General features: G+C 46.7%; 1 protein-coding gene across 12 annotated transcripts in view; it reads right to left on the bottom strand.

Moving 5' to 3' along the window:
- The window catches only part of LOC120240623 (BEN domain-containing protein 5), a 1,403,952-nt gene that overhangs the window by 206,057 nt on the left and 1,170,012 nt on the right, over positions 1 to 27,883 (bottom strand). For 5 of the 12 annotated variants that reach the window (XM_039245385.1, XM_039245393.1, XM_039245395.1 and 2 more), the window contains 3 exons: positions 17,476 to 17,624; positions 11,392 to 11,605; positions 3,291 to 3,467 (listed from right to left, as the gene is read on the bottom strand). The exons of 6 other annotated variants lie outside the window; for them this stretch is intronic. In XM_039245385.1, coding sequence (XP_039101316.1) covers positions 3,310 to 3,467; positions 11,392 to 11,605; positions 17,476 to 17,624 — 521 coding nt within the window. In that variant the 3' untranslated portion in view covers positions 3,291 to 3,309. Of the gene's footprint in view, positions 1 to 3,290; positions 3,468 to 5,685; positions 5,931 to 11,391; positions 11,606 to 17,475; positions 17,625 to 27,883 lie in introns of those variants that run through there. One more of the 12 variants, XR_005530669.1, reaches the window with a different exon arrangement.

The raw sequence follows: 27,883 nt of genomic DNA, 5'->3' as shown, positions 1-27,883 counted from the left end.
GTCTCACAGCCTTGAGAAAGAGACAACAAAAGACCCATTGCAATGCTTAGAGGAGTGCAATTGTAGAATGTTTTCCCTATTTTTCAAAAAATTTCTATGAAGTAGTTTTTATTTCTTTATAATTACAAAAGAAAGTCATAATTTAGAAATGCATCCAAGAAATCCATGGGTGCATAATGGTCACTAATATCATTCCTCAGCTAGAAAATAAAAACAGGCCACATCTTTCAGTGTCATCTGGTGACAGGGAACTTGTTGCCAAGATTTCTGAAGACAGTGCCCAAACCTTATCAATTCAGGCTCTGCCAGTTGAGTCCTGACTGTCCTGTCCTACATGACTTACTCGCCTGTCACGGGAATCAAAAGAATGAACCTAAGTGCAAAGTGAGGGGATGCTCACTGGTGCTGAAACTGAAAGTCACCTTCTGCCTCATGTCCAGCTAACCAGCACTCAGCAAACATGAGAGGGGTCTAGACAACCTTTTAGGGCAGGTCCTCAGTTATTTAAAAGGATATTTATTCTCAGTTAGAAATATCATCAGGCACTTTAAAAGGAACATGTCTTTTTACTTTGGAAACACTTTTGTTCCTTGGTTAAATCAAGTCTTTTTTTTTCTAATTACTTCTACTAGATTAGTATTATTCAAGAGTGGCACTCGTGTTCAAATACGTGTCCCTAGCCCTATCCCAAGCTTCTTGACTCAAGCTCATTAAGCCATGACCCAGAAGTCTATTATTTTAAACAGCTCAGCATATTCTTAATATTGGACACATTTGGGAAACTCTCTACTACACAAAGTGAATTTGAGTTTTGTGTATGTATTTAATGTAATAAAACTCTGCATCCTTTTAAATAGTACTATAGTTCCTTCAAATGGCTTGAATTAATGAGACCAATTACTTTCCATTGATTTACTTAGGTTGGGTCTCTCTAAATATACACTGAAATTACATAACCAGAGTCAAAGCCCAGACCATAACATTCCACTCATCTTACAGGGAAGAGGTAAAAGGGTAGATTTTGTACAGATCCAGATTCTGGTCCAGCTCCACTGCTGACAAATCTGAGACTTTGGCCAACATGTTATTTAATCTTCTCTGAGCCTGTTTCTTCATTTGTGTGGGTATAGGAATTATGGCCTTGCTTGTCTGACAGTAACAGGGCACTGAGTGCTCAAGAGGGGCTCAAAACCATTTCAGTTTAACTCGGCTGTGCACCTCTCCAGATTCCCCATCAGAATTGGCTTTTATGTCCTTTCTCGTCACATCCCACTTCTGGTTTTATTCTGCCTTATAAGCTAAAAGTAACTAACATCTTTGTGGCTCTTTGAGGTTTTTGGAGGCCTTTTTTCCAGGTGTTACCTGGCATCCTCTCGACAACTAACCTGAGTTAGGGATCATGATCTCTCCTTTAAAGAAACGAGCCCCAGAGAGGTTAGATGACTTTGCCAGAAGTGGCAAAGTCAGGATCTGAACTCAGATCCCAGAATCTTTCATTACTGTTCTGTCCCTAATGTGTGCATCATACATTATACAAAGCACTCAATCTCTCATAGCGTTTTTAAATATATATTTCTATGACTACTTCCCCCACTAACTTAAAAGCACCTATAAAGCAGGTACCACATTGTAATGGTCTTTGAAGGGAAATACAGTTTCCACGTGTCTATGTCTTCACCATTGTTAGGGAGAAAAGAGGATGAGCTCAAGAATAATGCATACTTTTTCCCAGTCCGTCATGCATCCTGCACTACTCATGTCCAAGCTGCCTCATGCCTTTGAAACGAACCCATCTTCATAACATGGATGTACTGAACACTACTAAGTGTAACAAACTTTACTCATGAGTTAAACTGTGTCACTTAGAAAAGTCCTGTTGTTGTTATTACTTAGTTATTCATATAGCCTGTGAGGTAAACATTATTTTCCTCATTATACCGATAAGGATCCTGAGAAGTTAAGTGATAAGTCCAAGATCACACTACGCTCATTTATGGAAAGTTGGGGGAATACCATACAAGGAAACTCATATGTACACATCCTATTAGCAAGCATACAATATTTCACATTATTACAAAGGGTTATTTTATTTACTAAAACAAAATTCCTCACAGAGGCAGCCACTTCCCCTTCTTATCCCAGCGACCCTGACCTTTTGCTTAGAGACCACCAGAAAAACTAGGGGCTGAAGTTTTCCAACCAATGCCTAAAAGCCAATGACCAGAAATGAAGAAAATAACAATCGCCAACATTTATTGAACACTTTATATATAGATATATAATTCTTATAGCAAGTCTGCAAGGTAGATACTATCTCCTTTTTAAGGAACAGAAAATGGAAACTCAAGAGGTTAGGTTAAGCCCAAAGCAAGCAGGGGAGCCAGGATTGGAAGCCAGGTGCTCAGCCCCAAACCCTTGCCATTTCCAATACACCATGCTGACTTCACAGGCGTTACAGAAAGTGCAGATCAACAGGAAGATCGAATGTGGTTTGCCAGATTGTGCACCAGGCACCTTAGAGAATCAGTTACTGAAGGAGATAAAAATTATGTAACTCGAAAGATCATTTTAGATATAAAAGGATAAACGAACTGATGCAAGGTGACACTGCCCCCTACTTCCTGAAGGTAACGCTGAGCCGCATCTCACTTTACCGCCCCCTACACCCTTTCACAGAGATTGATTCAATTTATCAAGGAAGTTGGATCTCAGATCATCTTGAGTGAGAGAGGCGTCTGGTCCTAAGATCTGTCCCTTGAAGTAAGAGAAAGTAATTTGCTTTCGAGACGGCCCTTCACATCTGCAGATCTGCAACCACACCCCTTATGAATTTTCTTGCTTTCAGCCTGAGTGTTCCACTTCTCAAAGGACACTGGTCACCTCCACTGTACACTTAGTATCCTTAAATAAATGAGGATAATGATTGTCTACATCAAAGAGTTAATGAAGCTTTATTATAGAACAAAATAGAGGAACAGAGATAGAAGTCCTTGAATGGTAAAAATATTAGTTCAAATTCTCAGTCAAGAGATAGGAAACTCAGAGACACTTTATCCCCCTCCAGAAAGACAGTGCTTCCCCATCCCCAGAATGACACTGGCGCCAGGTTGCTGCCTGAGTCTCAGCAAATCCATTTGACTTCTTTGGAATGGGAAGTCCAAGTTCAGGGCAAGCCGATGACCCTGGAAACCTGCTGGCTCCCTGCCCACATGCCACCATGCACGGTGGGGTCTCATCTGGACGGCACCATTGCCCGCAAATCACAAGCCACGCAAGGAAAACGATAAGGCTTTATGAAAAATCCAAAGTTTATTGCAAATTGTATTTTGCTTCCCTTCGTTCTTCATTTTTACAGGATTTATTGATATCCATGATTTTTTCACAGATGTACTTGTTGACTTTGGAGAGTCTCTGTGCAATTTCAGTTTCATCCACAGTTTCTTGTGCTATTCTGTCGTACAAACACTCTAGACAGGGGAAAGGAACAAGACGGCCAAGGATTAATGGCGAATTAATGGTGGATAATTTGCTCCCTTAAGGGGAGCACAAAGAAAATGTACCTCCTGACATACTTCCCAAATACAAATTCACGTATCTGGCACCGTGGTATGTTTAAGTTTTCAATACAAATGTACTTAGGAAAAAGTAGCTATATACTGTAAGTTTTCACTTTAAAAACAATGATACAATAGCCATGTGCCCACTACCCATCTTAATAAACACTATTAGGCCCTCTGAAGCCCCTGGATACCCCTCCCCATCCCATCCTCTCCTCACCCTTCCCGGATGTAAGCACTCTCCTGGATTTTTTCTTTTCTTTCCTTTTTGTGTTATCACATATGTATACATTCTTAAATAATATATTGCTTACTCTTCCCTGTTTTTTAACCTTTTTACAGGTATATCCATATCTTATGTATCTTTCAGACTTTCTGTTTTTCACTCAACATTACATAAGTTTCGTGATTTACTCAAGTTGAAGTGTGTGGCTGCAGGTCATTCATTTTCACGGATGGGTAGTATTCTCTGGAGTGGACTGTTCCACAGTTTGCTGATCCATTTTATTGTCAATGGATACTTCGATTACTTCCAGTGTTTTGCAATCACAAACACCTTGGTGCATGTCTCGTGGGGTACACATGCAGGAAATCCTCCAGTGAGGGCCCATCTGTGGAACTGCTGAACGCTAGGGTGTGTGCATACTCCACTTTACTAGGTGATGTCTAGTAAATTGTTTTCCAAGGCGGTTGTGCTGCCCGGCACTCCTAACAGTAGTGTATGCAAGTACTGGTTGGCCCGTATCTTCAAAAGCACTTGACATTGTCAGGTTATTAAGGTTTTGACAGCCCGGTGGTTGTGAAGTAGGATCTCAACGTGGTGATTACTAATGAGGCTGAGGACGGTCACTCTTACCGTGTCTGACATTTGCTGTGATGAAACAGAGAGAGAGCCCCAAAGAAGGTCCCACAGGAGCCTGACTTCTGCCCACTTCCTAGCCTGGGCACCTGAGGCAAACCATTGCCCTAGATTCCTCACCTCATTACCAAGAACAACAAACCCCAGGTTATCTTTAAGGCTACCACGAAGCATGTGAGATAAACATTTTGCAAGCCTCTTTAAATCTTAAAGAACATTACGCCTGTAAGGAGTTGTTACAATTATTTTATGTACATACGACTGTCCACTCTCAGGGCCTAGCACAGTGCTGGCAGAGGGGCAAGATTCAGTAAATACATGTTAAGTGAACAAATGAATACTTGTCCAGGGAAACTCCAGAGGTCATAAAAATTCTGGACATAATGGGACTAGGGGGGTGCATGGAGAATGTACCAGTGGGGTATATAATCATGGGCAAGAATTTTAACTTCTTTGAACCTGTGCGTCCTCACCTATAAAACAGGAATGAAGTCCTACTCTAAGGAGTTGCTATGGAGGATAAACAAAATCTTGTCTACCAGGCCAGCCCACAGCAGGTAATCCTGCTGGAGGTGCGGCACATCAGCACTCGATGGGCCCATGGGGACTAACACGTGGCATATGGGAAAGTAGAGGCCTGGAGAAAGTTCAGGCAGGGTCCACTGCACCTTCCCCAGCACCGAGCTCTTCCTGGGCGTGCAGCCAGCCTACCTCCAGTGCCAGCCGTGCTGCAGGTGCACGTGCTATGGGGGTCCCGTATCCCAGGCGCCCTCCCCTCCCCACGGAGAAGAGTTTGCACGGAGAAGCTTTTAAGAGCTTTCGGTTGACCTCCACTACTTCCTGACTACTCCCAAGCTACTTATCTCCACTTCGTCTTGTCTTGGCCTTTCCACAGGGGCGGAGACAGGAAGGTTGGAGGCCCCGTCTCTCTCCAGTCCTGCCTTCTGCTTGGTCACCCTGCAATTCTCTCCTGCTCCAAGCTATCCCACAAATCAGTGTCTTTGATCATCTCTTCCCCGATTACCCTGGCTCCACCCTGCAGCTGCCTAAATCCTATTCATCCTTCCAGATTCAGCATCCCTAGGACCTACCAGATCACACTGGGAGACCCCACTCTGCTGATAGCTTCTGCACTCCCACACTTGCCTGGCTCTCTGTCTCAAAACACTGCTCACGGTCTAATAAAACTGTGAGCAGTGTCTCCGCTACAGATGGGAGTGCGTGGACATTCTGTCTTCAGCCCTGAGCCAGGAGGAAGAAGATACTCACGGTGACTTTGCTGGAACCTGAACCAAGTGAGGGAGACAACTTGTGCTGAGAACTGTTTCGAAGGCCAGGAGTTCGAATCTGGCTCTTGCCCTAGTTGCTGTGCAACCTCTAAGCGGGAACCCGTCTGGGTCTCAGTTTTACCATCTGTGAAAGTAGGATGGCAAACCACATCCAAACAGGATCCAAGGAGATTCTTCCAGCGCTAAGTCTTTAGCTGTCTGGAAGGTAGTAGGGTGGTAAAGAGGCTGAGGAGAGAGAAGGGGAGAGAAGGAGAGTGGGTGTGATGGCCCTTGGAGCCCTGGCAGGGGTCACAGAAGAGGCAGGAAGAGAAAGGGGCAAATGGAGGAGGGTTTTCCAAGAGGCCTCCCCAGAATGCCAAGCGTGCCTGTGTCCTGGGGGCAAGAGCGCTGAGCGGCCCCTGAGGTTGATTAAGAGGCTTTGTTAGACTCTAGGTATTAATCACCTGCATTTGCCGGGAATGTCTCCCTCTGTGAGGGAGCATTTGAGATTATTGCTTAATTAACAAGGTTTATAACAGCGCTAATGTGTCCTATTAAAAAAGTTATAAAAATTAACCAGAACTCAATGCTGTGGTTCATTTAGGAAACTCAGACATTCTGTAAAAGGTCATTTGACCTTAATAAGGTTTAACTGTCATTCTGGAGCTCATCATTAAAGCGAGACTCTCCTACGGCCCTCCTGCTCTGCTCTCTGCGTTTGCAGGTGGTACCAGCGCTCACCATCCGACTGCCACCCAGTCAGGAATGACTTTAAAATCAAAGAGATGAGAAAATCCTCATGAGAAAGGGCTGTCAGCAAATGTGACTAAGTGTGGTAAAAGTGAAATAAACACAAGTAATCTCAGTCCGCAGATCGCTTGCTTAGAAGGACCAGTCCAGTGCAGTCTGGAGGAACTCACATAGTTAGGCTAAAAATAGTGAGTTATGGTGGGATAGGAGACTGACTTCCAATCTGCCTGCTTGTAGTAAAGAAAAACCCAACGCTGCACTTCGTAAGACAAGAAACTTCTGGGACAAGGAAGTCTGAAAGCCTCGTCTGCTTCGCTCCAACATAACCAGTTGTATGGTCTTGGGCAAGTCACCTTCCTTCTCATCACCTGCATGGCAAGCATTTCTGGGCTCTCAAGCTTGCTACAGGACGCCCCTGGGGGGCAAAGATGCAGTAAAAAGAGACCAGAGGTGAGCATGAGGGGCTCTGGGATATACGACAGAAGTGTCCACCCACCCTGAGAAGTCAGGGAAGACTTCCTGGAGGAAGGTTTTCTTAAGCAGATTGGGTGGTTAGTAGCAGCTAGCCAGACAGAGCAGCCCGGGTGCAGGGTGGGTAATTGGTCCAGGCCCCAGGAATGGCATTTACAAACTCCCTGATGTTAGAGGGAGCAAGCCTTGTTCAGAGAGTACAGTAGTTCATTAGGGCAAGAACTCTAGGGGAATACTGCTGAAAAATAAAGCTGGAGCGATGGCCAGGGGCCAGGCTATAAAGGTGCTTTTGTGACACGTTAAGAAGCTTACCTTTTAATAGTGGGCACCACGGGCTGGCTGTGATGGGCTGGTGGTGACAGGATCATGTCTGGTTTTTGAAAGATCGCTCTGGTTACATAATGGAGAGAGGAGTCTGGAAGCTGCCCGAGTCATGTAGGGGAGAAAGGATGGCCTACGATGGCCCAGTAGGGCAGGGAGAGAAGTGGGTGGTTTAAGACGCATTTGGAGACAGAAGAGACAGAACAAGGCACGTGGAGGAGTCAAGCATAGGCATCTTGGGGTCCCTGTTGGTGGTGTCCTTCACCAAGACAGGGGGTCCAGAAGGGGCAGAAGGCTGTGCGGAGAGGAAAAAGGAGAGAGTGGTGAGGGGTGCATCATGCCAGTGTCACGGGGGCACCCATGAGGAGACGGCCGGTGGGTGCCTGGATGTATGGCTTGGGAACACAGGGGTGTGGACTGAGCCAAGGATAGATTTGGGAACATTGTTCACTGATTCAGCAAATGTTTACTGAGCACTCACTACCTGCTAGCCCTGAACAAGATGCTCATAAAGCTTATATTCTAGTGGGCTTGGGGTGGGGGAGACAATTCCTAAGTAAACAAACAAGAAATGCTATGCAGAGACTTTATGTAGGGTGATGCTGATGAGACAGAGAGCAATGCCAAGGCTATGCAGTCGGGCCGCTGGGGAAGGCCTCTCTGGATGGCCTGAAGGAGGCGGGACTGCAGGGCAGAGGGAGGGCACTGCTGACAGTGGAAACAGGAAGGTGGTTGGAGGCCCCTGCGATTAGAGCACAGCAGGAAATGGGAAGCAAGGTGTGAGCAGAAGGCAGAGGGGTCCCCAGAGGCCAGGTCGCCAGGTGTGAGCCAGGACAGGGAGTGCGGATTTCAGCCTGGGCCCTGGGAACAGTGGGAAGTGAGATCAGCTGAGGAAAGCTTTGTGGAGAGAGGGGACACTCTGGGGACAGAGGACAGGGCAGCAGAAGAGGAGCCCACAAGGGGGATGTGAAGCCAGGGAGGCAGGAGGCAGTCGAGCGTGCATTACTGAGGAAGTCCTCAGTAAAGGAGGAGTGAGGGGTCCCATCAGACAGTCTGGGGAGGAGGTGAAAAGCGTGGCCCGGATCGGGTAAGGCAGAAGTCCATGGGAAACTTGGCAAGAACAGACTAAGTAGAGGGTTAGGAGTGGACACCAGACAGCAGGTGCGTTATAAGTGACCACAGGCAGTGAGTGTAGACAACTACTTAAGGACCTGAATGTGAAAAGGAAAAGAGAAACATGGAGCAGCCAGGTGGCTGAAGTGGCCTCCAGGGAGTGTCTTCATAAGAAACAAGTGGTCAAGGTCTATTTAAATGATGCCGGGAAGGAAGTGGGAGTGCGAGAGCATAATTGGAGGAACAGGGTACTTAGGAAGGCAGGTGGGCTGGGATCCAGATGGAGAGAATGGCTGACCCCCAAAAAGAGAAGGGGACTCTTCTTCTGGGACATGAGGCAGAAGAACAGAGGGTATAGTTAGGTATGCGGTCCGAACCTGTGGGAGTTCCTTTTCTTTTCTCCATGAAGGAAGAGGCAAGGCCATCTTCCGGGAAACAGAGAGGTGTGGACTACCATGTTTGGCAAAGGAAGTTTAAAAAGGGCTTGGAGGGTGCCTGGGTGGCTCAGTCAGTTAAGCTTCTGATTTTGGCTCAGGTCATGATCTCACGGTTCGTGGGTTTGAGCCGCGTGTCAGGCTCTATGCTGACAGCTAGCTCAGAGCCTGGAGCCTGTTTCAGGTTCTGTGTCTCCCTCTCTCTCTGACCCTCCCTTGCTCATGATCTCTCTCTCTCTCTCTCTCTCTCTCAGAAATAAATAAATAAATAAATTAAAAAAAGGGGGGGCTTGGAAAATAGGGGAGTGGATCAGTGAGGGAGACCTGGGTTTGAAGAACATGAGAGTGTGATGGCCCAATGCCACACAGCTGAGAGGTCTTCTAGATTGTTTTATAGCACTGGGGGCCCAGTTAGCTGCATCTGAGTAGGGCTTAAGGAACATTCAAAATGTCTCTTTGGGGCACTGGGTAGCCAGGACAAAGACCACAATCCTGGCTTTATTGATGGAGACACTGAGCATGGGCTTGGTACTGGCGTTGTGCTAGGTTTGGGGAAACAAAAGTGAATATGGTATATGAACCAGGGTAAGCTCAAAGTTAAACCAAAGCAGAGCTGGGGCTGAACCCCAGGCTTTTGATACTGGGTTCCCACTGCTACTTGCCATCACCCTGCCCTGGGAGAGGATGGGAGACAGCCTGCAAGCTGAGAAGCACTGAGCAATGGTGAACTTCAATAATGTGATCATCAAGGTCACATCAGCTCAATGGAGGCAGCTCGCTTGTCAAGAAGGAGTGGTAACTTCTTTTCATACTTAGAACATAACTATTTCCGGGGCGCCTGGGTGGCTTAGTCGGTTAAGCGTCCGACTTTCGCTTAGGTCATGATCTCGCGGTTTGTGGGTTCGAGTCCCGCTTCGGGCTCTGTGCTGACTGCCAGCTCAGAGCCTGGAGCCTGTTTCAGAGTCTGTGTCTCCCTCTCTCTCTGACCCTCCCCTGCTCACGCTGTCTCTCTCTCTCTCTCTCTCCCCTAGAAATAAGTAAAACATTAAAAAAAATTAAAAAAAAAAAAAAGAACATAACAATTTCCAAGCTATAATCCTAGGCAGCCCTTTCAGTTGTCTTAAGAGGTTTTCAGCTGAGGAAACTAAGACACAGAGGGGAAGTGATTTACAAGAAATCAGGAGGGTCAGTCCGGGGATCAGCGTGTTGGTCTCAGTGTTTCATTTGTTCAAACTTCATTTACTGAGCTCCTACTGTGTGCCAGGCCCTGTGGTAGGCAACGAGGATGGGAGATGGATCAGATATGGTCAGACCAGTGCCTGAGGCAGACACACAACAGATGATTTTAGTCCACGGCAAGAAGATGGGGCCAGTCAGTCACTGGAAAGCACCTGGGACCTGCTGAGTCACATTCCAACAAGTATAATGGAATCAGAGGTTGGGCACCTATCTGGCAGGGCAGGGCCACATCCTCAGGAAGGCCTCTTTCTCAGGGGGACCTCTCTAGTGGGGATCCATTATTTCAGACAGCAAGCAGACTAAAGGTTACCTCTGACTGTTTAGAAATAAGTGGCTGCCTAAAAGAATTAGTCATGAGTCAGCCGGGCAAGGGAAGCAGCTGAACAAAGCCCATGCTAGAGTCAGGGCGGTATGGATTTGAACCCTGTGGCTCTAACCCGGATGATCACTTAGTCTGGCTGAGTCCTGCCACCTTGACTTCCAAAGCATACCCTAAACCTGGCCATTTTTTTCCTACTCCCACTGCTATAACCTTAGACCAAGGCGCCATCATCTCCATCCAAGGCTACTGCGTGAGTGTCCTAACTGAGCTCCCATTGGGTCACTCCACGATCTGCCCGTCTCCTGTGGGGAGAATAGATCCAAGCTGCTAACTGCAGCTTTCATGGCCCTCGAGACTGCCTCTCTGACCTCGCTCTCCCCTCACTCATGGCTCTGTGGCCGGCCGGGGCTGCCTCATCGCTGGAGAGTGCTGCCTTTGTGCTTCTTCACTCTGCCTGTTTTACCGCCCCTGAGACCTCCACAGGGCTGCTCCCTCCACCCCCAGCTCCCAGCCTCCTCAAGCAGGCCTGCTCCAACGCACCTCACACAGCTCCCTCTGTCCTGCCATAATGTGTGATCATGCTTCACTGCCTTCACCGGTACCTGAAATCATCTGACATATCTGTTGCCTGCCCTAGAACCTGCTCAAAATCTACATGTTGATGGAGTCTGCTTTCTTCATCGAAACATGGCAGCTGGACACTTAGAGACTAGGAGTCAGGAGCACAGCTTCTGAGGCCCATGCAGTCACCCCCTTCCCCAGAAATCTTCCTTGATTTTCCAGTTAGGGGGTTTCCTCCCCTCCTGAGACCTTCCTCAGCATGTCATGTGCCCCTCTTTCCTGCTAGCAACTTGAACTGTACTTGTGTCCACAGCTCATCTTCCCGCTGGACTTGAGCTCTTCTGGGACAAGGTCCATACCTGTTCTTGTGTTCCGTGCCCAGCCCGGGGCCTGGCGTGGAGAGGCTTCAGTGTCTGCTGAACCAAACTGTGTCTAGTATATTCCTGACAGTACAGGACAGCATCTCAGCCATTGCGTTTGTACTGCAGTGACCTACCTCTGACAATGCTTAGTTTGTGAGGCGAGAGGGGTGGCTTAGGGACTGCATCTTTCTTTTTTTTTGTGGCAACTCCTGTGACACTTCTGTTCTTCAGAACATCTGTTCCCCAAATCATGACTGCCAAGTTCTTTGTGTACTTGGAATCTCCTTGGGTTACTTGGAGCTGGTGCCATTTCTCCTCATCAACCCAAATCCCGCTTCCCAGATGGACCTGAAAGGGATAAGAACACAAGCACCTGTGTAGTCGGACAGGCTGGCAGTTGGAAACTTCTCTTGTCCTTTAAAAGACATTGATGCACACCCATAAGGGTCTCTTTCCATAAACATTATGTTAACTTTCTTTTAGGGAAATAATAATCATTTACTGGATCCCTATAATACACCAGACTTTATTCGAGTATTATATCCACTATCTCAAATCTTCATGGCAACCCTGGAAGGAAAGTGTTGGGACACTATTTTCATTTCAGATGGAAAAGCTGGGTTGAGAAAGATGAAGCCAGTGCTGAAAGTCACTCAACTATTAAGGTAGCAGGGATGGGATTCTAAACATATCATGTTCTAACAGGGCCGCTCAGAGCCTGAGCCAATCTCAGAACACGTACGTTTCACTACTTTCTCTGTTGCACTTTAGAAAGACCTCTCTCCCTTTGCTGTGAACATGCTGGAACACACATGCCAGTATAGCGGTTCTCAACAGTGGTACACGCGGGGGTTGTCTAGGGCTGTAAAAATCGCTAGTGCCTGGGTCCCATTCCCAGGGATTCTGAGTTATTCCTCTGGGTGGGGCCTGGGTACCGGGATAGGCGAAAGCTCCCTAAGTAGTACCAGTGTAGAGCTGAGTTTCAAAACCATGGCCGGCTGGAGCCAGGAGGTCAGTCGCCGGACTCTGCCATTAATTGGAGTGTGTTTGCACAAGTCCTTTCCCATCTCTGGCTTCAGCTTCCCACGAACTGAACTGGGAGAATGGGATTTCATCTCTAAGTTCCCTCTGGCTCCGAACACCTATGATTTTGACAAATTAAATACAACCACAGTGTCCTCAGTCTGATTCTGATGGCACATGGAACAGAACACGGCTTAGTGCTCCCTGGAAGGGAAGCTCTCAGAAGGTTTCAGGGCAGGGTTGGTAAATGTAAGAGGACTCAGAACGATCTAGCAATGAGCTACAGGCTTTCAAATTTTTTCTCTTTTCTGGCTCTTTTAACCACTCAAAAACCATTTGCTAATCATTACAAAATGGAGTTTTGACTTTGTCATTGCCATTTATGTTGTGTTTCTGCTGAGTCTATATGGTGGGTGGAAATGGCCTTTGTGGAGAAAGGGGGGAGGCAGCTGATAATGAGCTGAACTTTCTAAAGGTTCAGGGCTCTGCCAAAAAGGGCTCTGCCAAAAGTCCTTGTCTTCAGAGAGAACTGTAGGTCAAAAACATCATGTGGTCAGGAGACCTCTTGGGAGAGGTCCTGGCCTGAGAGGCCGCACAAACACCCACTCTGATGGCAGACTGGCGAGAACCACTGTTCAAAGATGGCTGAAGATCTTTCTACTGAAGACTGGCTTGGAAAAGAAGGTGAGCACACACAGATGGGAAGACAGGCCAGTCAGCAACACTTCTTCCTTCACCAATTTCTGAGGTTTTTCCACTATCCAAAAAGGAAAACAAAACCACCCAGCAACACAGCCCACCCACACGTGTCAGTAAGTAACTGATCCACCTGGCCTCATCTGCCCTCACTTCCTTTTGCTCACAAGATCATTCAGATCCCTGCAGGCCTGGTATCAGGTAACCACATCCACCTGGTCTTCCTGTGCTGCAAACTTCAGTACCACAAATCTGTTCATATGGCTCAGGAAGATAAGGAACTCTGGAAGTGAGATGTGCTGCCTGGGGCCAGCTGGGCAACACTGATCCAAGGTCAGGTCTGGCCTTTCCTCTGCAGTCTGAACTGCAGGTGGGCAGTCTGTGTGCCAGATCAGGCATGATGGGGACAGGTTTCCTGCTGCTCCCTACTGGGTCCCAAGTCATCTCCCCTGATGACACTCTGAAGCTACCTGCACAAGCTTCCCGAGATAAGGGAGAATCAAGGAATTTGAATTTGATTACATTCAGAATTAGAAAATCTTAGATGGAAGACGGCTTCAGTTTTTCAAAGACCTCTGCTCTTTTCCACCCTGGACCCTGCTTTCCTATATTCTTTAAAATTATTATTCTTAAAAGAGAGGTGACAGTCATTTTAGCCAATGGTCTCCGAGAGAAGGGGGACACTAATATTTTTTGAGTACCTATAATGAGCCAGATAGTGTACCCTCAATTTGTCTAATCCTCATAATGACCTTAAGAGACGGAAATAGGTAGAAGTTATTATTCCCACTGTATAGACCTGAATAGAGATTCAGAAGGACTAAATTACTTTTCCTAAGACATACTAGTGGTAAATTTTGGAATTAAGATTCAAACCCAAATCTGTATAACCCCAGAGCACAAGTTTCCCAGGCCTTCTGCTGCTGCCAGTGTCACGGGGGAGCTACTGTGGTGGACACACAGCCTATCTAACACATCAATATCCCATGAAGTTTCTTTCTGAGTTTTCCTCCGCGCTGGCCCAGCCACTTCCCCTGCCAGCACCCACTGCAGGTCACTATGGCAGGCAGGGAAACCAGAAAAAGTCATGGCCTGGACTTCCTGCCTCCGGTCCCTGCTGCCTCCAACCCACCCTATAAACACTGCCAGATTAGTTTCCCTAAAACACAGCTTTCCTTCTTTGACTAGATGACTTCCACAGCCTTTCGACTCTGTGGTTCTGTGTGAACAATCTGGAATCTTGAATGGCTCCCCCTTTCCTATCACATCAATCCAACCTCCCCGGTTGGCTTTAGAGGCCCTTCAGAATCCTCTTTCCATTCAACTTGCTAGCCTTTATTCTCCTGCTATGGCCATCATGATGAAGCTCGCAAACTCTCTCACTTCCCTCTACTTTCAGTGTGCGGTAACAGAAAGAAGGGTGCTAGAGTCTTCAGCCCCAGTTGTGAATCCTGGTCCTGCTACCTACTAGCTGGGTACCCTGGGCTAGTCAGTTTACCTCTCTGAGTCTCACTTTTCTCAGGGGGACAACAGGCAGAACAGCACCTAACTCACAGAGCTGTTCTGAGGGTTATATGACATAACATGAATAAAACGTCAGGAGGACAGCACACACCCAGCAACTGTTACTTCCTTTGCCTTCTCCCTAACCCACACCCCTAGCCATGTCTCCATTCATGCCTTTCCCCTGACCAGAAATGAATGCCTTCTCTATGTTTTCTTAAGCCTGCTAATCTTTCAAGCCCCAGGCCCCAAACCAGAAAACACTCTTTAACTGTTCCGTGGCAAAGTTCTATCCCCTCTGAATTTCTAGCCTTCTGTGAGACTTTACCACCTGATTCAGTCCTTCACAGTCCACGGGGATGTACTGAGGCTTTGCCTTTTCAGTCCCTTTCAAAATGATCAGGACTAGCCTGAACACAAAGCAGTAAGAAACGGATGGGCATAGTTAATATGTTTTAATGGCACAAGGCTTTCAATTCTGATGAGCTGCTGTTCCTTAGAGAAGAAAATATGTTCTGACAGGAACTTGAGTATAAGGCCAACTTTACAGCACAGAAAGAAATTGCTCTGCATAAGACCAGTCACAGGTATATGCGGGACAAGGGCTCCCGAGGTCAGCAAAATAAGGGTCACCTGGAACAATGCCCCACCTTCAGAGATGCAGCAGAATAGACTAGAAAAAGCACAGGGCTGGGAAACAGGAGACCTGGCTTCCAGTTCCTACCTGCCTGTTTCTAACCTGTTCTATGATTAGAGAGGAGCCCTTCGTTGGGCGTGCTTCCCCAACTATGCCGTGTATAAATTAGACTATGTAAACTTTAGTGGTCTTTGCAGCTTTAGGATTCAATGAGTTTTTGAAGTAAAGAAAAGCAATGAACTTTATCAAAATCAGAAACTAACTTTTGTGGCAAGCCCTATTATACACATAAACCATTGTTCACTATTTGACCAAAATAGTCAAATGTGTCAAGGGAGGCTTTAAAAATATGGCATCTGGTAGGATGGGACTTGATAAAAAAATGGCTTTGTGAAATGTTTTGCAGGACAAAACTAGTTTCCTACTAGGAAATGGATCCCATTCTAATGCTGTAGGCTTTGTGGAGATTAAGGCTTTTGTTCATGCAGGCAGAGAAGAGAGGGTCAGAAGGGACAGCAGAGCCAAGAACAATGAGGATACGGGAATGCTGCTCTGGGAAGCTGCCATCCATTTCTAGTCTGTCCACTTCCTTTCCTCTTCCTTCATAAATTTCTTTGCTGAACTACAAATCAGTTGCAAACAAAAGTCAAGTTAGTTTTACAGCAACACGTTGGCAACAACCAATGAAAAAACAAAACCCCGGCAATTTCAAGATCTGTTGTGTAACTCCCAGGAAAACATTAAATGAGGTTTGAGACACTCATTTTCTGGAAATGGAAAAATGATACCTTTGCAAAAGAGGCCCCCATTATGCTCTGAAACTGTCCATCAGTTTTCAAAGGAAGAGAGAAATAGTCTTCTCGTGGAAGCTACTTTAAGAGAAAGTCTCCAGTCACTCTACAGTGTGGTCATCACTAAAAAGAAATCAGCATAGAACAGTCCTTTTGTTTCTTTATCTCCAACTGGGGAAGATTGACTCAATTTAGATACACACTTGGAGTGACTATAGGCCCATGGAGAGCATGAATCCGTCCCACCTCGCACAGATGGAAACCCTGAGGCCCAGAGAAGAGGAAGACCCACCCAAGCAAGGTCACACAGAAAGGACAGAGACAGACCTATGCTCAGCATTCGGGTTCCCGGCTGCCTATTTCCACTCTGGCATGCCACCTCTCCCCTGCAAAGCGGACTTTTAAAGACTGTTGGCTGGAGCAGGTCAAGACAGAACGGGCGGATGAGCTGGCCCATCGGTTGTGCCTCTGCAGGGGAGGCAGTGCTCAGTGGGAGATGAGGGTGTGGCACCATATCCAAGAGAGCCCTAACGACTAACAGGTTTCATTTCCACAGTGGACAATATTTGCTTTTTGCCTCAATCTGGCCAGTTGCAAGGATATATCTGGACAAACCCAAATAAAACAACCTTCTCTTTCTCATTGGCCCATTGGGGAACAATACCGGATAAACAGGGGCCTTCTGAAGCACAAGGCAAGAAAAACAGACTGACACAGATGATTCTTTGGGGCGAATGAGAGGTGATGTCTGTACTGTATGCCAGGGTGGCAGAAATATAACTCTAAAACTGAATTTGACCGGTGCCTGGACAAAGGGCTCCAATATACTTCTTCCAAGATGAATCCATTTGGATGTCACAAGGATGTTGGAACAGTTTTCTACCTGCCCTGCTGCTATGACACGTGACTTTAAGACTTTTAAAGGCTATTCCAATAGTTTTCACCCCTGTACTAACAATCAATAACGCTTAAGTTTTCTTTCATGTTGTTTTTGTCAAGGGCCTTACAAGGAAGTCTGAGGAGTTATATGTGGTCCTAAGACTATGGCTTAACTGCTGCTGAATATACAGCCTGGAAACAGCTTAGGGATAAGGAGCGCTTCTCATTTACCAGCTTATCTTTGGCACCTAGCACAGGGCTTAGAACATATAGATACTTGATGAATGGTAAACTGATACATACTGAGTTATCTGTCAATCAGATATTTTATTTCTAGTACACCTTATAAATTTTATGTGTCTGGTTTTTATAGGACGGTAGGACAAGTTTCATCAAACCACCCTGTGTTTTTAAATCTTTCTCACTACCAAGCTATTTTAAAATGTCAGTTTAGTTTTATAGTTGCTTTGGCCCAGTATTTAAAAAAAAAAAAAAAAAGGAAGAGAAAAAGAACAAGTCCCAGTTTAGCTCCACTGGTTAGAACACAAGAACTCTGGAAATAGTTACTGAGGCCCGGGCCAGGAGGCCAAGTGGCCACGCTGTGTCTCAGGAAGCTCCCACCAAACTCTCCATCATCACTCTGACTAACAAACACTTGCAGGGAATGGATATTGAGCTTGAAACACTACCTTGCCATTGTCTAGGATATACTTGTCCATGACAGGTGCAGGAGCGGGGTAATAGGACGACGTATTTGCTTCCTCACTGAAAGTGCTCCGTAACTCCGGCTCGGGCTCGAGACATTCTGACTTTACTTTTTCCAAGTCAATGGCGGGACCTAGGCAGTTAAGAAAAGAGATCTGTCTAGAACTCCAAGGACAATAAAAGGCAAATATTTTTAACTACGCATCTATCAGCACATAGTGGCACAAAATAAATATGCTGGCTTATTTTGTCCGTTGGACTATACTTAAACCCAGGCTTGAAAATAATATGAGATATGAACGTCACAAGGGAAAAGGTAGAAAACTGGAAGACAAGAATGAACAAGACTCTAATTAAGTATGAATGAGAAGCAGTCTTTGAGGGTGTCACTGTCTGAATGGGAATGCAGGGGAATCAACTTCCTGCTCAGAAAAGAGGTCCTTTTAAGAAGGGGGTGAAGAAGGGGTGGCACTTGCAATATGCAAATTGTGTCTTTGCTAAAACCCCACCTCCGCAGTGGAGTGGGCCACAGCCTAAGAACAGAGGTTAGGAAAGCAGTGGGGACAAATGCAAAGGCCTCCCTCTCCCTAAGACCTAGAATCTACCTAGACAGGAGGAGCATTTCAACCAAGAAATTAAAATACAATACAGATTAAGCTTCTGATTGCCTGATCTAGCCGCTACCCTGATTTTTATTTTAATGCAATCAACACAAATTACGTGCAGCTTAAACAGTGAAAGGAAGCTAGATAAATGGTGGTGGTTTATAAGGGGAATATTTTTTCTTCTCCATTAAGCTTTTAAAAATGATGGACTATTTTTTAAATCACCTATTGTGTCTTGATTACCAAAGGGCAGAGAAACAGGATGAAAGTGAGTAAATAAGGTTGAATGACTTGATTAACTGTTGCAGGAGAGCAACTCCAAAGGCCAATGGAGAGCCCAGTACCCTGGAAATGTTCCCAACACAAACATTTCACGAGCTGTCTGGGATCTGGGATTTAGCTACTGTTAAAGGGGGTTCCCCGGGCTATGACTATACCTGAAGTAACTGATGAATTTCATGGTCCAATCTTCCCTTATCCTAACTATGTGGATCACTTGATAAGGAGCTCTTCATTATACACTAAATAACAATCTGGTTCCAATTCTACGGTCAGTTGCTACACCCCAGACCTTGACTGGTGGTAGAGAAGGTATTGGTGATTTTGTTACTAAAATTTCTCATGACAGGGCTTCCCAGAACAAGAATATCATTCCTGAGTTGCTGGCAGTAACCATCTGCAAGACAGAATCTCTGTAGTCTCCAAGGATGCAAGCATGAGTCTTATACAAAGCAGAATGCAGCATGGCTGGGGAGCAGAACAGTGCAGATGAAAAAGCATGGCTCATCTTGGTAGAGCAAGTTTAGGTCCTATGCCTGACTCTGCTGTTTTAAGTGTGTGACTGCAGGTGAGTGAACTGAAGATGCAGAAGTTGGCAGAGTGAAGGACAGATAGCATCAGAACTGTCCTGATGGCGTCTCCTAACACTGTGTGATCTATGCAGGGGCCAGGCCCGGGTCTTGCTCTTCTCTTTGCCCCCAGTACCCGGCATGGAATACCTAGTCTCTGAATATTTGCTAAATGAATTAAAGAATGAATGAAAAAATTCTACAGTTTCAGAAGCAGATGCCAGCATTTCTCTTCTCGCTATGTGAGATCTCAGGTTGAATTTCTGAGATACAAACTCAAGTGGAGCATTTGATCTTTTCTGAGATCAGGGCAGAGGTAATTACTCCAGTTTCCCCTAAAGGGCATGGCCCAGTTGGCATGTGAAGTCTCTTCCTGCTCTGACATTCAGCAACAGGAAAAGCAGCTGGGCTGAGAGGATGAGGGCCCTGTAGCCACTGACTCACAGGTCATCTTCGGCAAGATGTGCCCCTCCTCTAAGTTATCTTTTTGCTTCTAGGAGAGGAAGATGTTGGATAAGAGAATGAGTCCAGTTCAGCTCTGACTTTAGTCCAGTTCTCTCCCATCCATCTCCACAATGGCTGCCAAAGAGATCTCCTTAAAACTGAGTCCTTCCTTGCCTACACCTTCCTTCCTAATTACCCTCAAAATCAGGCCACACATTGTAGCCTCCTTGAAGCCCAGAACAACCAGCTTCCTCGCTAGCCCTGGTGCTCACTTCATGCTCTTGCCTGACACTCACCTCTGCTCAGCGGTCATATGCCCATATGCCATGCTGTCCCAGCCTCTGTGTCTCTGAATGTGCTAATGTCTCTGCCTTGCGTAATGCCAGGAATGGAGCTTAGGTGTCTCCTCTGAGAGGCCTTGCTCTGATCACTGCCAGGTAGGGAGACTCTCTACTTTGTAAGCACTCCTAGCAAATTCTGTCTGTAATCATCTGCCAATCTGTCTGTTGTCCACATTAGACTGTGAAGCTCTCTGAGGGCAAAGTTTTATTCTCTGTGCAGTCTTGGCAGCCAGAATACTGGCTGGCATACTGTGGGTGGGCAGGGACTTAAACAGGCTAGGGCAAAGGTTCTGAAATAAAACCGTGCTGCTGAGTTGAGGTGCTCAGGGGTACAGGCTGGGGTGGGTGAGAGCGGTTCTTGAACTACTGTGACCTTTCCGGTAACCCACGAAGTAGAACTTAGGTCTGTCAAATAGAAATTGGAAACAGCTGACAGAATGGACGATTCCGATGGCTACAGAGAGACATATAAGGGGCATCAGGACGGAGGGTTGAGAGACTCTTCTCTGGCTCCACCCTCTGCTGCCCCCTTGCCACATGCCCCCTACCTCCCAGGCAGACTCCCCTCCCGTGTGCCAACCGGGCCTTCCCCACACCGTTGCTTCTGGTTGCCCAGTCCGTGCTTGTGTCGCTCCTGCTGTCGGATCAGTCTACCCCACAGACGTCCACGTCCACCTTGCTGAACTCCACCAGGACCTCAAGACCTGGCTCAAATGCCACCTCCTCCATCTCTTCAAAAGGAGAAAACAATTTTCTCCACCCCTTGGCTTGGAATTTGGAGTCAGAGACTGGAGTTTAAATTCTGGATTTCCCGTTTACTGTTTCGGTGGGTTGTAAGCTTCCTCAAGTGGGTGAGCTCTGTCCCCGTGTGGACCCCTCAACCCCATATAATCAGATGCCCTCAGCTGTTTCTAGACCTGTCTCCCCGCCTAGACAGTGAGGCCTGAGGTCAGGCAGGGACTGTGTCTCCTTATTTCAGAGACCAGGGCTCAGCACAGTGTCTGGTTCACATTCTATCCTCAACAGGTAGTTTCCACATAAATGATTACTTAACTTTGTTGGCCCTGTTGCCTCACTTGAAAGAGGGAATGACAACAGACACCCGGCGAGACAGAAGATTCAGTGAGTGGACCGCATATATGAAATGATTATGCCAGAGTCAGGTGTGGAGTGGGTACTTGGTTCACAATGCGCACGCCCGCTCCACCTCCCTCACGCACAAATTATTCCTGGATTGTTCAGTTAGTCCACCACTAAACCATGGCCTTGGTGCATACAGGCCAGGTCCTGGCCCTCCATGGCACACCCGTGCTCCCTTGGGCTCATGCAGTCTCCTCAGGGACTGCTGTGTTGGGCTCTTCCGGCTCTCAAGGAAAACTATTTCCTACCATTGTCCGTCAGCACTGCTGCACAGCCGGGGGCTGCCAGGTGTCAGCACTGCTCTCTGCAGCTGCCCTGTCTTCAGCACTGCAAACAGAAGGTACCTGGCTCCGCAGCCTCAGCGAGGAGGGCAGACCTGCCAAAGGCACACCTTGAAAGGGATTCCTCAGGGGAACTGGGAGTGAGTCACAGCTACATATCCTCAGACAACTCACCTCACCTCTCTGTGCCTTAACTTTCCTACCTGCAAAATGGGATTACCAATGGCCACCATGCAAGCTGATAATGCTTCTGGAGGAGCCCAGCACCGAGGTAGGCACAGAACAGAGGCTCGGGAAATGGCAGATAAACAAAAGAATGAATCTGTGAGTAAAGTAGGGTGTTCAGTATGATAGAATCGGAGAGATAAGGAACAAAAAAAGCATGTGATTTCTTTGGGGGAGAAGAGGGAGGGCCTCTAGTGCTTTTAATTTAAGGGAAGGGGGAGAAAAACATTTCATTGCAAATTTTAGTCGGCTCTACTACCGATGCTGGCAATTTACATCTCATTACAACAAATGCCTCAGATTGCTGTTTTGCTTTTAAAAATTTCTGAGGCATTGTTCTCCTTCAAACACATGTGACCAAATTAGCCACAATAATAAGCACTTGTGCTAAGAGACAGCATTGTACGATCTGGTGCAGATATTTTAAGTAACAAAGGAACTTTTTCCACTTTGTGGGAAGAGTAGGAATTAAAAAAAAAAAAAGGCCTTTTGATCCACTTCAGGTTTATTTTGGGGAAAATACACCTTCCATGGAGAGAAGCCTCTCAGCTGGGTAAAGGAAGCTTTTACAAAAGCATAAAAGGTAGTGTTTGTCTTTTCATTCAGTCATTCAGGAACCCATTCAGTAGCAATCCCTGAATGCATACCCAGATCTGGGGCCTGTAAGGCACTGGGACCAGGAGAAAATACAGCATTGCCCTGATTCTGAAGAAATTGAGAATTTTACATGTGAAACTCCATTTCTTTGCATACAAATAGCTGTGATTTGACAGACGAGCATAGGATTTAGTTAGAAAACCTGGTGCAAGTCCAGGTTCTGTTATTTGTTTGACCTCTTTAAGTCCCAGGGGCGTGTTCCATAAGATGGGAATCATGGTGCAGAGAAAGGGGCTTGATAAATGTTGGCACAGTGAATAAATGAATTATATCTTTCTGATTTTGTCTCGCTTACGTTACACTAATGCTGTTCTTCCTGAAAACCTTTCTAAGTTTGTTAGAAACTTAATTAAAAAGTTAATGCTTGTGTGACTTCCAGGAGGTTCAGAAGTCATCTATGTCTTCAAAATATGTGTATATGTTTGAACAGTAAATACTATTTCTGATTTCTGCTGAAACAGAAAGGCTAATAATATTAGACTTCTCTTAAAACATACTGAATCATTCCATTTACTTCTGCCAGTGCATAGGACGTTTCTCTGCTACAGGTATAATTCTAGTTTCTTCCTAAATGCAAAGTCAATCAAGTCAAAATTCTTAAATGCATTCGGAACACCTACTGTGGCAGAGAGGCACACTGGACTGGGTAGAAGACAGTGAATTCCACTCTGTTTAAAGACTTGAGCACGGGAACAGCTATGTAACAATGAAGGAGGTGCACAGGAGCCTTGGAAAGAGGCAGGGGACATGGCCCAGAGCTGGGCAGGCGGATCCCTACGGACCCTATCATTTCTTCTCAAAAGGCATCTGCCACTCACCTGCTATTGTCACTACACATCTGTTTTTTCACCCCCTTATGCTTCCAGTGAGGGTGGGGACAGATCCAGTCTCATTCCTTCAGTGAGAATCTACTAAGCACCTACTAAGTGCCAGTCCTAGGCTACATGGCCCTGACTGGTTCACAGCCCAGTGGCGACAAAAGACAGGCAACAGGTCACCACCCCATGTGGTTGACAAGGGTAAGGATAAAGACTTGGGAACAAAAGAAACGAAAAGATGCTGCACTGGAGGAGACTAGTGGGGGTTCAGAAGGACAGCCACATACTTCTGTGTGCGGGTCTAGAGGATGGATGGGCAGGAACTCATTGGGAGCAAAGGGCTGGGGGGAAGAGCTATCCCCATACAGTGAAGGCAAGTGGCACATAATCGAGGCTCCCTGACTGGCCAGGAAGTGGCCAGCATAACGATCTGCACAAGTCTGGGGAGGGAGAGGTCACTACTGACTTGGTGACCCTGAGAAGCTTCAAAGAGGAGGTGAGCTCTGGCTGGAGCACTGATGTGTGGTTAGGTTTGGGGAAGGTGGAGGGGCGGTCAGGCAGGGGATGGGATCACAGTAAGCAGTGGCTCTTTGGGTCCTTCTCCCTCTCACTCCCCATTTTCCCAGTGCCTTCTGTGAACAAGGGCTGGAGTAGGCTTTGCTGGGCAGAGGCAGGAAAAGCCAGTATAGCCTGTGGTACCAGACTGGCAAGTCCCTGCAGCTCACATGGGTGTCCTCACAGTGGGGTCTCCTCCTTGGGAGTCAGAACCACAGAGCAGCAGAGCTGGGAAGGACCTGTGAACATCCCCTTACCATGGGGCAGAAGCCCAGCAAGGCATGGCAGGCCAGGGCCCAGGGCCCCAGTCATGGGGGTCAAGGCAATTTCCCCACTCTGAGGAACTGTAGATGGCTATTTCAAATGACTTATTTGCTTCTCTCTGGGAACATGACCAATGCCTACTGAATGTCTTCTTTGTTATATGCCTTATGTCAAAATCTCCTTTAAAAAAAATCTCCGCAGTATTTTTCACCCTGATATCAAGTAATTATTTGTTTCACATCCCCCTGGCTAGATGGAAACTCCAAGGTCAGCCATGATCTTGTTCACTGCTATCTCCCCAGCACCCAGTACAATAGTCTCTGGCACACATCAGCCACTGAATATGTGTTGAATGAAAGAATTTAATCCTCATGGAAGTCCTGAAAAATAGATCTTATTATCTCTGTAGAGGCTCAGAATGGTAAAGTACTTTGCTGAAAGTTGTACAAGGGGTGAGTACTCCGATTCTGGACTGTTAGCTCCAAAGACCTGTTCTTTCCACTAGTCTATACCTCCTCAGCTAACTGCACTTTTCAGATTTCACAGGCTTCTCATGAAATGCCCATTCTGTGAGACCTTCAGTTCAACTCTGACCTTCCCGGGGCATGGGGGAGCAATCTGTGAAGATCTCCATGGGGGGCAGTGGGGATGAGTGGGGAGTCCCCAAGATTCATCTCAGCCCAAGGAGCTCTGAGCCTATCTTCCGCCAGCTGGTGGGCAGTCAAAGCTGGGCTGGTTCTTCATCTGTGGTTCTACCACCTCCTTCCCCACCCAACCATCTGGGCTCAGATAGCATCCAAATGTCAGGAATGTGCAGAACACCATGAGGCTGCCCTGCCAGACATGCACTCCCTCCTATCTACCTCTCTGCTGAGGTCCAGCCAGAACCTGCTTGTGAGAGCCAGCTTCTCTTATAGACTCCAAGTCTTCTTCAGGCTGTCCTATTGCCTGGGGTGCTGTTCTCTTCCTCTTCATTTGGATGAACCTCATTAGTTCCTCATCTGGGGGCCTTCCCCAGCCACCTACAGTACCCCTGCCCCAGTCACCTACTGAGCATTCCTCTCTAGCCTCTCCCAGTGCCCCGGGAGCCCAGGAGCACAGCAAGGCTCACTCTGGATTCTACCCATCTGCTGATGAGACTGTGACTTCTTAAGGCAGTTCTAGGGTATTAGCTATTTAATTTCCCTGTGCCCAGCATAGGGCCTGGAACAAAGGAAGAGCTAATAAATGTTCTTGCATAAATGTTTCCCTAAGTCAGAACCATCCAATAATGGAATAGGTTGCACTGGAAGGCAGTGAGTGAGTTTCCTGTGTTTACAGGGATGTTCCAGGAGGCTACACAAGGCTTCCTGTCCCATGTGGGAGGCTGTACTAAGTGAATTCTGGGACTCCTTACAGGACTAGGGTGCTGCAACTTTAAGAATTACCTCGAACCAAACTCAGCTGCATGGAACAGAAATGGAGAGTATGGCCAGACTCTGGGCCCTGTTGAACCCTGGTGACCAGACTGATTTCATTCATCCACCTTGGCTCAATATTAACCTTCTGCTGCTTCATTATGATGAATTTGTTCAGATTCCATATTGCACAGGCATGTCCTGGTCCCTCTCTGATCCTCAGTTTTCCCATCTATAAGATGGGGGTGAGGGGTTGGACTGGGCTCTCATTTAAAGAGATAATTTTTATAAAAACTACTTCCATCCAATAGCTCAAGCAGCAGTCCCAGAATCCACTGCAGTACACAAAGGAGGTCTAATCATGAAGGCAGGGGTGATGAGGTTGCTGTAGAAACACAGGGTCTGGGGGCCTGTGGGATCAGCCTGCCTGGTACATGGAGAAGTGAGATAGGCCTCAATCTGAAAGCTGGTTTCACCATCTCCTGGTTGTATAGCCTCAGGAAAGCTACTTAATCTCTCTGAGGCTACTCTTTGGGCCTCAGCTGATGATCCTATTGCAGATGATCTATTGCAGAGGCTGTTTTAAATATGACAAGCACCTAACGTCAAGCCCAAAACAGATGTTCAGAGAGGCCAGCTCTTGTCTGTAAGGAGCCCTTTCCTACCTCCGTTTCCTCTGGCAAATCTAGCAGGGAATAAGCCTGCCACATGGCCACACCGAAGGCAATGACCATCAGGCAAAGCCTTAGTCTAAGAGGAAAGCACATTCCTGTTCTGGCAATGGAGAAAAGTCTGGCAGCTCCTACGTGTTCTGACTCCCCAAGCAAGTAACAGAGGGACAGCCTGGACTTGTCTCTCAGCCCCGTCCCCACTGCCCCAGGAGAAAAAGGAGGGTCCTGAAGTGTCCTGCCACTCTGAAATCTGTTCTTAAAACAATGTGGGAGGAACTGTGGACAATCTTTCAGTCAGTGGTACAAAAGGCCCTTCAGAGTAGAGAAGATAACCTATATCTTTAAGAGAAACAATTCCAGCTCTCACTTCTAGATCTTTTCCAGTGATCCAAGTGGAAGAGGCACAGGGCACAGTAGTTTTGGCCCTGCTCCACCACTCACTGAGGCAGCTGGCAGCCCACGGATCTCCTATGGTTCCACCCCTGCAATGGGGATATGCACATCCATCCTCGTCGGCCCTCCCTCAGTGCCTAACTTCTGTGAGTGTTCCTGCTTATTGATGAGAACACACTGAAGCCGAAGGAGACGGAAAAGTGTTCTGAGGTGAACAGGCCCCAAAAGGAGAGCCCTGGCAGAGAGGAAACTGAGCCATGAAGAGCCAGTCTAAAGGACTGAGGGGGTTAAAAGGAGTGGTTGAGGACTGGGGATGGGAAGACAGAATTCTGTCCAGGAAAAGGGAGTGGAGGGAGAATTATAAAAACTACAGACCAGTGAGTTTGAGATCAAGGCCAGGCAAAGTTTTAAAGTGGATTATTCAAGAGTGATTTCGGAGGACCTGTAAAGGGCAGTAGCAATCACCGGGAGGCATTATGGGTTGACCAAAGATTATGCCAAGACAGTTGTACCTGTGTTCTGCTGTAGGACAATGAGAGTCTACGATATGCCAAGCATCGTACAAACATTATCCCATGTGCATCCTCAAATGATCCTACATCATATATGCTGAACCCACTGAGCACTTACTATGTGCTAGCCCTTGGACAAAGGTCTTAACATCCATTTGCTCACTTAATCCTCATAAGAACCATAATGGTTGGTATTACCATCGATTCTGCTTTACAGATGAGGAAACTAAGGCCCAGAAAGTTAAGTAACTTGTGCAAGGTAACAAATTAGACCATGGAAAAGCCAGGGTTCAAAACTCCAGTATTCCCAACCTCTGGGCCCATGCAGACTCTTAATCACCAAGGTGGCTCTCCTGGTATGTGGTAGGCATTAAGATATCTATCTCACAGAGGAGAAAACAGAGGCTGAGAAGAGCTCAGTCATTTACTTGAAGTTGCATGGGTACTGAATCAGAGAGCTGAGATTCAAACCCAAGTAATATCTGTTGCCAAAGCCCAGGCTGCCTCCAGCACAGGCGAAGGCCAGCAGGAGGTATTTGGCTGACATTAGCTGCCTTTTCAAAGGCACCATCAGAGACCTGTACTTAAAGAATCCAGCTCGGACCGCAAAGGATTTTAAAGATCAAAGCTGGTATTTTAGCGGACTTTGGACAGAACATAAGGCACGAGCCCAGAGGGGAACAGAGGTGATAGAAACCCAGCTCTAAAGAGCCAAGACAGATTTGCAGACCACAATGGCTTTCCCCTTCAAAAATTTCAACCAGCTTGTGATCTGGCCAACAGGGAGGTTATCTCTTCTTTTTGCTTCTTCTCACTCAAATGGAGATAATCAGCCTTACCTGGCCTTGCAATAAGGCTATCGCAATAGTCCAATGACATAAAAATGTCAAGGTGCTTTGAAACCTGTGAAGTGTCACACACATGTGAATTACTGTTATTATGCTTATTATCTATGCCTCTTTCTGGTCAGAATTCATCATTTCCACCTACATTCCCTGACTAAGCACACCCCAAATCTAAAACCATTATAAGCCTCCCTTGTGCAATTACAGCATGTGTTTTGTTCTGCCTGGTGTCCTGTTGTGTACAGGTCTGTGTTCCCCAATGGACTGTGTGTGCATCTCGAAGGCAGTGATGACGCCTTCCTCTCTCTTTCCTCACAGAGCCCTCTCCAGCTTTCGCTGGACTAACATTCCCCGAGTCAGACCAAAATGAATGCAACTATCTGAGAGGCACTTGTG

Source organism: Hyaena hyaena, unplaced genomic scaffold (genome assembly GCF_003009895.1).
Source record: "Hyaena hyaena isolate Hyena2069 unplaced genomic scaffold, ASM300989v1 scaffold_257, whole genome shotgun sequence".
In the NCBI taxonomy this organism is placed as follows: Eukaryota; Metazoa; Chordata; class Mammalia; order Carnivora; family Hyaenidae; genus Hyaena; species Hyaena hyaena.
The sequence above is the reverse complement of the archived record's forward strand: the minus strand, read 5'-3'. Positions and strand labels throughout refer to the sequence as shown.